A 10912-nucleotide genomic window follows, 5' to 3' on the forward strand; every position below is an offset into this window, starting at 1 on the left:
TGGATACGCAAATTAAGTGGTAGGAAGTAAACCTGAACAAACCCAGGCGTGTAAAGGGATTCGAACCAATGACCGTGCGATTTGTCCTGTACCTGCTTTAGTTTTTCTCCTGCGTTGTCGAATTGACAGAAAGAGCTGTAGTTTACGTTCTCATTCAAACCGTTTACCTGCTCCAACCTGATTTAATGTTATTTTTGTATTATTTTCTAGGATCGAAAACAAATAGCTAAAACAAACATAGAACGAGTAAAGCTGCAAAATGATAAGCACCAGTATATTGAAAAGGACAAATTAATATTGAATTGAGAGATTTTCTCAATCTGACCATGACCGAAATGCGCAATTTGGACTGTTTGTCTGGCAGTATTAGGCACGTTAAAACATTTTGTCGAAGGAATTTCCAAATCTTTTCATTATTTCAAGAATTCACTCAATACCGTGCATACACCTTACCATTATCGGAAACCTTGGCTCGATTGGCCCCGATATTAGCGGTTCCGTAATTCATGTTGTCTACATTGGGAATTTTGCCAGAGATTTGCACCTCTGGAGTGGCAAACGTATCCTGGTTTAGGGTGTCTTCCTTGCTGTCTAATGACGATGTGATTTTTGCATTTAATGAAGCAGTTAAAGGGTCAGCGGAATGCTGATCTTGAGACAGAATGGAGGGACTTGTAAGAGCTTCGTTTATAGCATCTGCTGCTGTCTCGGGTAAGGGTAGTTCCAAACTGCTGTTTGCTGCAAAAGATCATACAGTGGATCATGATCAGAAAAATGGAGAAGTTCCAACGTCAACACTTGTTTCCATAGAAAATCTGAAATGGACGCACTGGAAATGGAACTTCAATCACTGGAATTTTGGGAAAAATCGGGAGGAAAGCTGGGACCTTTTTTTTTTTTCGAACAGCTTTATTGGGTTTGACTTCCAAAAATACAAGAAACACACGGCAGTAGCACTTAATACGATAATACGAAGATCCACAAGGGCGGGTGCAAATGGGACGCGAGGTCCCATGCGAGGCACTCCCCTATAAATAATATAATCACCGAGTTTCCCAGCAGGATGACCACACTTCGTACCTCTTACACGGTAGAGGTATAAGGTCCTATTCAACACAATATAAAAAAAAAAAATGCATGACACCCTGGTACGTGTGTAAGATCGTCACGTCGTCGATACTGGGGAAGGAATAACAGACATGCCGCAGGATGGTTAAATTAGACGAGTACCTGATGTAAGTTCAGAGCGAGAAACGCCTGGTTTAGCTGGAGCAGCAGGCTGCGGGACAGGACTGCTGAAAATAGGATTGTTGGCTGCCTGACTTGCAACCAAATTGCTCGCACCAGCAGAAGAGATGCTGTTCACGTTCATCGCTGAATTTTAATACAAAAAAAAAAAAAAAAAACACGTTACATTTATATAATCCTCTCACAAGAAAAACTTTTTATTTCACTTTCGGGTATGTGAAGGTACCTGATGTAAGTTCAGAGCGGGACACGCCTTGATTGGTGGGACCAACGAGTTGCGGGACGAGACTACTGACGACTGGACTGTTAGTTGCTTGACTGGCAACGAAATTAACAGCATCAGCAGAAGGAACGCTGTTCCTGTTGATTTCTGAATTTAAAAAGAAAAAAAGGGGTGCTGAATTTCACTTCAATCCTTCTAGTAGAAAATGACTCACAATGACTCGAACTACAGACTTTCAGGATTGACCACAAGCATTGATCCATGAGTATTAAAATATGACTGGGATATTACAGTTTCAAACTAATTTTACATTGGGAATAATTTTGTGTGTTAATCTCTAGTGGAGGGACAAGGACATTTTATCCCTATGCTAACTCCACGTTATTTCCTAACCCTTACAGAAACAGACATATTTGGAAACTATAGCCCTCATTAACGATTAGCGCGTTTAAAAAATCTCTTCCTTTAAGCCCTCGTTACATCTTTTCTTGCTTTCTTTTCTCCTTGATATCCCGGTGGCTCATTCTGCTCTCCGTGAGGATCCCCCCTCCCCCTCTAGTTTCCCCTTTTATTTCTTCTTTCCCTTATTTGATCCTTTTTTTTCTCCCCTTAAATTGTCGAGTCACCAGGGATCAACTGCAGTTATCGGATCCATTTACAATGACATAGTTTCAATTGTAATTCAGAATAACAGAAAGTGACTTTTTGTGTGCGTTCGATTACACTGTGGAGTCAGAATTCAGGAAATCCACCTCAAGACGTTCTTCGAGTTACTGGTTCGCAAAATGGGACTTGTATATTATGGGTTCAAATCTCCTTAATCAAAAGAAAAAAATTAGCGCTTGTTTTGTTCATTTCAGAATAGGGTAAACCAAAACGGATATTGTTTTAACACCATTAAGATAATGAGAAAACGAGTAGTTTTTTAATCGTAGATGTGTGTATTTGTGAGCTACGCCTGGGAGAGAGAACCATAGGAAATTAGCCTTTTTAGACTTTCTTCCATAAGCAGTTTAAATTATTTAACCACCTCAGCGTACTTTATTGCTGACTTTTACTGCTGAAAGGTAAGCTTAGCTGAAGAAAGAATTACAAGCAATAGGTTACACTGAGAGAATATTTACTGGGGATGCTTTCCCTGACAAAGCCAAAATGATATGCTGGTTTTGATGAAAGTCCGTCGTCAATATGTAAAGTGAAGCTATCCCAGTAGTTGCCCTGTCTATGTTGTTGGGATATATCTGTGTGTTAAGGAATATATTTGTTGTAAACAGTCAACAAAGTGTTTGAAGTGTCGGTCACCTATTCGTCAATACACCCTAACCTTCCTGCAGTTGTTTATACAGTTCGTCCTTCCTCTGAGCCATGCCAGGAACGATCTTGCGCAGTGTCAATGGAAAGGAGCCCGGAATAGGTGCACTATGAGAAATGAAACTACGTCCCATAGGCCCTTGCGGGACGCCGTTTTTAGAATCAGCGGAAGAAGTGTTGGCCTGCTGCTTCGTAAGACGTGCAAGTAAACCTAATATAAGTTGGAAATATCATGCATTTAATCTCTTCATTACTTCTAATAGTCATGGTTAGTTACGATGCAAGAGGGATTAGTATGAGTGAATAATATGCTCCAGTTATGCAGCGAAGGCAAGCGCCATTTTTGACTGGCAATAGTTGAGAAGTATATTTATGTCTTCTTTAAAACGAGGCGTGATAGTAGTAACCGCTGATAACATCTTGCAACAAGTGATTTGGTTTCCTCTTAAAGGAACTCCCAGCGAGAAGACGTAAAAGAGAAAAAGATTACAAACGTTATTGCTGATGGCCCAGCTATAGTAATTTAAATAGTAACTTAGAATACGCGAAATTTAAAAACTGTTTACAATTTACAAGTGGCCCATCATTTGCCAAAAATTCGAACTCCAGGTGAATGAGTGTTGGACAACACTCATTCATAGTTAGTACTTGGCGTGGGCCGAGCCGATCGATCTGTCCCGAAATTCCCACGGTCTGCTCCCGTCGGGCCTTGTAGCTCAGTCGGTAGAGCAACGGTTAACAATGCGGAGGTCGTGGGTTCGCACCCAGATCAGACATTTACTTCTGTCCTAATCCATCATCCATCTCACTTACAGTAGCGTAAGGCCTCACTTGAATTTCTGTCATGTATATCAAATTCCAAGGTTCAAAAGGATTTTAATTATTATCAAGAAATGAATTTCCATCCAAAAGTCGATAATGCTTGAAGTGACCGTCCATGTTACAGTGGTCTTCTGGAGATGAGGCCAATTGTCGCGCAGGACGAATTTTGCCCCACGCAGAACTTTTAATATTTGATAAATATTCACCGATATTCACCGAGCCTGAGGAGAATAATTGTCTTAGTATAATTTCATGCGTGATTATTTGACAACTACGCGTTTTCTTTAGAACCTTTAATTCCGCCGTCTGTCACCTCGACTAGACGGATGGCGGCCATTTTGGAAAAACTGCCTAGGTGATTATCGCGTAATAATCACCGCAAGCGCAACCAATCAGCGCAGAGAATTTTCAATAATCACCTATGTAATTATATTAATGTTAATCGCTTATTCAGAAATAAGGGGACCTTTCTAGTGTGAGCGAACAAGTCAATGAGAACGATATTTATGTTTTTGTATTCAATTGGCATTTGTCTGTGTTGTATATTAATTTTATGTAAGTAATAATTTAAAAAGAAAATCATGAGTCAAGTTGATCGCCTCATTTGATCCGTTCTGGATTACAAAGAAACCGATTTTTTGTGTTTCTTTTTTAAAGTGTACTATGAAGTATTTTCATTGAAAACGAACATCAAGTCATAACTTCCACAACAGTGACATTCTTGACACCTTGTTCATCACCCAAAAGTTTGCATATGCACTGTTTTTGATTTATCTTGGGACATCTTCATGTCCGTGATGAAATTGCAAACAATGATTGTGCAAAATTTTGGGGGTAGACAAGGCGTATTATGGCTTTTGACAAATAGTGAATGGCGTTGTGGTGATTGCACACGCCTCCCACGATGTGGCCCGGGTTGGAATCCGGACTCGTGGCCAGATGTGGGTGAAGTTATTAAGGAGGGATTAGCATGGTACTTCATGCTTTTCACTGCTGTTAGATACCTGTTTACCTCAGCCACAGTTTTAACGCGAGTTGTGGTATCATGAAATTGAGCTGGCAATTTGTTTTTTATTTACATCCTTGAAACTAACTTTCAAAAAAAAAAAAGGAAAAAAAACTTCATACTTAAGGTCCACTTTAAACAGATCCCCTTTTGCGTTCGATGAAGTAGAACCCAACTTGTGTTTTGTACTACACATGCAAAATCTTTGTGTCTAGTTATGTTTTTCTTTTGAAGTGAATGAAAATGTATTTTACCTTGACGCCCATTATAAAGGGACTAGAGTGAAGAATAAAACGGTTCTTTCTGTAGCCGGGGACAATAAATACGCTACCACACCTACCGGGAAGTAGAGAGCAATCATGGGTTACTAAACCCTCGAGTGTTTCAACCAGGTTTCTGAAGTAAGTATGTTGTTACAAGAGTTCAAACAAGTGTTTCCCTTTCCCATTTGCCGATGCCCTGCGCTCGTCGCAGGAAAACGCGGGGAAAATATTTTTATAGCTGTTGGTACATTTGAAAGCACTTTTTAGCGGTGTTCGCTTCAGACCGCGCGGAAGCGAGGCCTTCGGGTCAACATTCGATCAGATATGGAGAAGGGTAAGAGATTCAGCGCGCGCAATGCGAAAAAAAAAGTATCCAGAATTTGTTTTTCTCAGAAAAGGAAAAACTAGTAGTTGAATGGAGGCTGTCCTCGATAGTTATTACTTCGGTTAACATATCCATATGCTATACAGTGCCTTGCAATTCTTTCCACGACAAAATTAGTACAGGCAAACCTCAAATTACTCAGAAAAAAAGGGAAGGAAACAGTAAACAATCAAAAAATCATACAGTCCTTTGATAAGAAATCTTGTTTTGACCCGGAAGCCTCGTTTTCGCGCCTTCTGAAAATAACACCGCTGAGACGTGGGCTGAACGTTAAATACAGCTATTGTGTCTACAAAAAAGAAATAAAATTTATCTGCAGTCACTATAATGGACAAATACCTTTAGTTTCCCTTTCAAGTATTATCTCACTAGTTCATGCATTCTCGTCTAATCAATCCGCTAGTAAAATTTAAATTGAACAAACAGAATTCAGCTGATTCAAGTTTGGCGCCAAAACTGTGTTGCAAGAGAGCGGCGATTCGTGCTTAGGCCGTTACTTATGCTTTTTAAAAGCTTTTTCTAACTATTTTAAGACAAATTCAGTACCATACTTTCGAATCAGTGTAACAAGACGTCAAAACTGTATTGATAACGTATATATTTGTGTTAACTTCGCGAATGAAGACTTAAGTGGCGTCCTTTCGACAGGGTAGATCGACAACAGCGTCGTTTGCGCACAGAAATGCACCGTTTCCGATGAAAGGGAAAATGATTGACAGGATAGCACAGTTTTGACTGCCGCGCGTACTGCGTATGCAAATATATAATAACCTCAATAACCGCGCAACAATAGAGGAAGAGTTCGAGAAAGTCTAAGGTTGTAGCGTCAAAATTCGAAATTTAGCATAAAACTCACAAGAACTTAATTATTAATAAACTGATCTTCGGATCCCCCGATACCGATAAGTCTTTTGGACTAATACCCTTCATTTCATTTTATTTTTTTTTTACCACTAAAAAAGTACATTTCCGGAGTCGTTTCTCCCCTTACTTTCGTAACCCTACTCAATTCTCTGACGTTAAGCAGGAATCCAGACCTTTTTAGGTCTTATCATGGAGGGATTTACTAAAAATGTCAGGGAATAGCAAAATTCACATGGAGCACCTTACCGTTCAGAGAGCACTTTTTGGGCTCAAATTCTTGGGGGCTATTTTCATGTTGGGTGGATGAGTACAGCATTACACGCAACAAGAGTGCACAAGGTAATAGCGCGAGCAGCGATCCGTAATGTAATGCTGAGGATCTTCCTTTCTGCGAGATAGGAAGATCTTAGCACCATATAAACTTTTTTCACTAAAAACAACCATGTTCTATGAAAAAAATATATGTATGGAAGCGGACGGCCAATCAGCTCCTTTGGTCCATCGGGGCTTGCTTAAAAGCATAACCACACGAAAAAAAAGTAATCTCCGAAGCATTTTCATGATACGAACCTTAAGTTTCGACAAAAGGCATCAATTAACTTCAAGTTCATGCGTCTGCGCATGAATGCAAGCGCACGAACGACAAGTTCCAACGACACGACGCAGACGCAGACGCATGAACGACAAGTTCGTGCGCCTGCATACGTTGGTTGTGCTCATGCTGGCGTCGCCTAGCGCAATTCTAACCGAATATTTGGATGAAAAGCAATTAAAGAGCGTTTCGCGATAACACCTCCCTCCTCCCAACCTAAGAAGAGAGCAACTGGGCACGATTTCTGGGTACGATTCCTGAGAAAGGCTAGAAAGATTCCTGTAGTTACGCGCATGTTTCTCAGTTTATTTCACATTGCCTAACGCAAAAAATGCGCCACTTTATTTTACATAAACATTTGTAAAGTACGTGTGCTTAGAACACCAACAGATATTCTGTTGCAAAAGTCTTATGCCCATAAATAGTTTTCATCAGACCAACATGTTGGCACAAATCCCTTCCAAATTGGATTCTAATGATACCTCGAGATACCTATTTCAATTTCTTAAACAAACAAACAAGCAACAAAAAACCCCAGTTGTTTCGGGGTAAAGCACCACATAACCAAGAGGCATCAATTATTTACAGCCAAAAATGTTTAACTTATATACAGTGAGGGTAACTCTTGGTTTCAGTCGCCCTGAAAGGCCTCGCCCCGAATAAGGTAAAGCTTAAAACATTTGGCATGTTCTATCGCTTTATGTTACAGCAAAAGGAATCGCAAAAAAATGAAACCCATCTACGTCAACAAAGAAATAGCAACTTGTTTGAAAGCAACGCCGTGAAAATTGTAGCGGTTTTTTAAAGCCATTTCGTTGTAAGACTGAATGCAAAGAGGTTAGCATGTGTACGCAACTCTCCCGTAATGTGAATGCTTAATTTCAGGGCACTTTTTAAAGTTACTTTACGGTAGTGCAAGGAAAGACTAAGTGCTTATAAAACAGTCTTTTGTTGGGCCGTGTACTCAATGAGAGTGTCCTATTTTGCAACATATGAAATCGAATTATTCGTTGAGATAAAATCACCCAGTAGATACGTGACGGTCTGCTGTTGGTATAAATTCATAGCACACGACTATTGCATGAATTCAACTTAAAGTGGTACTACGACGAAAATCACATCTTTCCTATCTAAGCCATTTTGAAACATAAACAAGTAGTCTGCGTGAGAAGAAAAACGCTGTTTACTTTTTTCAAATATACATCTCTTTTCGTTCCAGAGATATTCGAGTTTTTAAAAGATTAAAATTAGCCAAGTGATGACGTCATACACTCAACCAAATTTTGTTTCAAATATAATAAAAAGAGATATCTTAGCCAATTTGTATCAGACATTTTTGATTTTTTGCAGTAAGATTCTACTAAATGTTCTCCACAATATGAGCTTAACAGTTCTGTCACCATGGCATCATACTGGGTTCCAGACCTCCCCCATATTAAAAGCTTTTCTGGCCACCTTTGGCATTCCATTTTGATATTTGCTAACAGCACTTCATATGCATGGTCCAGCAAGCATATAAACATGTTAGCTTGAGTTTGTGGCCTTGTTTTAACATTTTTCAAGCTGAAAATCAATAACATATTGAAATTAAGTGGGTGGGGACTGGAAAAGAGTGAGTTGCCATGGGAACAGAATTTTTTATAGCCATAGGTGTGTTTCCTGTAGAACTATTAGACTACCAAGTCTCAATGGTCTGCGCTGCAAATTGGCCAAGGTAGCTCTATTTATATACTCAATATCATATTGGGTTGATTGTATGGCGTCATCAGTCATTTCATTTGCATATTTTACCCATTTTTTATACTTAAATATCTCCGGAACTAATGAAGATATTTGCAAACGGTAAGTGACGTTTTTGTTCTTTCATGGAATTCTATGTGATACACTCAAAAAATCAAGGGGTAAAAATTTGATCATAGTACCACTTTAACGAGTGGAGAACTTGTAACCCTGACCTGTTTACCAGCACGGCGACTGCAACAAATGCTATCGTTCTAAAAAGATCTATCATTGGATGCCCAGGAGGCACTGAATATATGATATGGATGTAAATTTGGGTTTTGGTTCATTTAGTGTACATTTGCCCTGTGGGTATCCTGATATCTTTCTCAGAACAATAGAATTCAAGCAAACGCAATATTGAAAAAAGGTGAAGCTGTCCCGATTGGGGACAAACGAGGTCACAATTTACTGTCATGGTACTCGAAATGGGACAAATTGAAGGCTAAAAGAATGGTTATGTATGATTCAACGATTCCCCTTTATTTTAACTGATTGTTAAATCACAGCTCTTTAGCCTTCCTTTGCACTAATCGTTATAGCAAACAGTTCGCGTTCATCGAGGAAAGTGTTGATCTCGTTACGAGTCATTTTCTGGAAAGTCCGTCGTATACTGTAACGCTGACGTCAGGATAGCTAGCATAGCTCTTTTTGTGTTTATTATAACCCCATTTTCGTTCCACAGTTACTCATCCTCGGGAAAGAAACTCCGTAACTCTCTCAGACTGCTATCTTGTTCGCCTAGTGATTGTCAGAAAAATGGAGATCTGAGGTTAGAGTCTTGTCTTTGCAAGAATGCGCGAAATTTAAAACCTTACATTGGTATGGTGTGTTGATAAGAAGGATCAGGGACTTCTCCGAATCGTTGCCCTTTTAATTCGTTTAAAACGCGCAAACCACCTCACGGCTTATCTTCCTCTGACACTTTTGATTCCGACCTTTCCGTTCAAACAGAACTCCGACCGCATGCAGATACAATACAGCTCTTTGAAAATTCTCACTTAGACGCAGCTCTGTTACTTGCAAAGGTTTCCAGCTAATTTTACAGTTGCCAATCCTGAGAGCCGCACATGCGTGAGACCGAATCTTAAGTGTGCGAGCTTTCCTTTCGCCAACCTTACAGTATACGAGGCCAACATTTGAATGGTCATCGGTTCGTCTCTGTGTAAGAAATTCAATGGTCAGGACCTATGTCTCTGATTTTATCTGATAAGTCGTTTCGTTGAAATGCCATTCCGTCGAAAGCGTTAGGAATTAATGCGAATATAAAAGACCGGAAATATAAAACTGTTTATATCGAATAAAATGTAGGATAGGTCATGGCAAGAACAGAAGGAACTTTATAAATTGCAAGGTTTGCGTTAAAGCGAGGCCATTATTTGCTTATAGTAGCCACGCTGAAAACATGGCGTTTTGAGAAGAGTAGGAAGACGTTAGCATTAGTGAAGCGGTTTAAGTTTTATTGCAGAACTTTCTTTAATTTGGCATCGGAGCCGCGATTGCGTAAGTCATGACTTGATGTTGTTTAATTTGATCAAGTTTTCAGCGTCGATCGAAGAAGTCGCTTAATCCTTATCAACAGTTGGTAACTCATTTGTTTTTTGTTCAGTCCGTCGTTCATTGGAAAAGTCAAATTTTCGTAACAAAGTGATGTGTTCACAAGGTTTGGATATTAAAGCAGTTTAATAAAGGCAACCAAGGGAGTCGTGAAAATAAACCGAGCAATTTAGCCACTTACCTTGTGACTGCAGTTGAGGTTGTTGCTGATCAACAAAGTTCTGTGTTATTTGGCTTCCTGTGGAGAAAACAACAGGTCAAACAGCTCTCTTAGCCATCAGATGTAGTGTCCAAACAGAAAGTAAATCTTTGGCTTTTTAAAACACATTCAAATGTTGCGTAACCATTTGCAGTAAATGCAAAATACCCGGTTGCTGTTGTGTTCTTGTCGCGCCGGGCGTCTTTTAAAGAACGAGGCATATATCAATACACGCCATTTTTAAGCAAATAAATGGCCGAGTATTCTGCAGGTTAGGTCACTATTTTTGACACATAATGAAAAGGTACCATTGCGTGGCCCCTCTAAAGTACTAAAAACTCCACGACCCGCAAATTGGAGAGCCGTATTACTTCCGGTGCGCTTTTTTTCTGCTCGATTTTGTTTTCAATAGCCCATTTCCGAGTTGCTGTATGCCTCAGTTTCAAAGCGAGTCCTGGTGCACAACCATTCAAATGAAAATGAGTTGCGCATTCTTATGCAAATCAAACTCATTTCCCTTTGAATAGTTGAGCACCGAGACTCACTTCGAAACCGAGACAAACAGCAACTCGGAAATGGCCTATTAGTGTAATAAGCAAGTTCAAGGCTAACCTCGTTTCTAAATCGACAGAAACAGCGCGTTTTTTGTTCGCGCTTTAAAGA

General features: G+C 39.7%; 1 protein-coding gene across 1 annotated transcript in view; it reads right to left on the bottom strand.

The window, feature by feature from the left end:
• LOC138008321 (uncharacterized) overlaps positions 1–10912 on the bottom strand; it is an 82653-nt gene that overhangs the window by 51079 nt on the left and 20662 nt on the right. The window contains exons 14-18 of the mRNA XM_068855623.1: positions 10232–10288; positions 2796–2993; positions 1475–1618; positions 1231–1374; positions 454–738 (exon numbers count right to left, since the gene is read on the bottom strand). Coding sequence (XP_068711724.1) covers positions 454–738; positions 1231–1374; positions 1475–1618; positions 2796–2993; positions 10232–10288 — 828 coding nt within the window. The remainder of the gene's footprint in view (positions 1–453; positions 739–1230; positions 1375–1474; positions 1619–2795; positions 2994–10231; positions 10289–10912) is intronic.

The sequence above is a fragment of the Montipora foliosa genome, chromosome 6 (genome assembly GCF_036669935.1).
Source record: "Montipora foliosa isolate CH-2021 chromosome 6, ASM3666993v2, whole genome shotgun sequence".
In the NCBI taxonomy this organism is placed as follows: Eukaryota; Metazoa; Cnidaria; class Anthozoa; order Scleractinia; family Acroporidae; genus Montipora; species Montipora foliosa.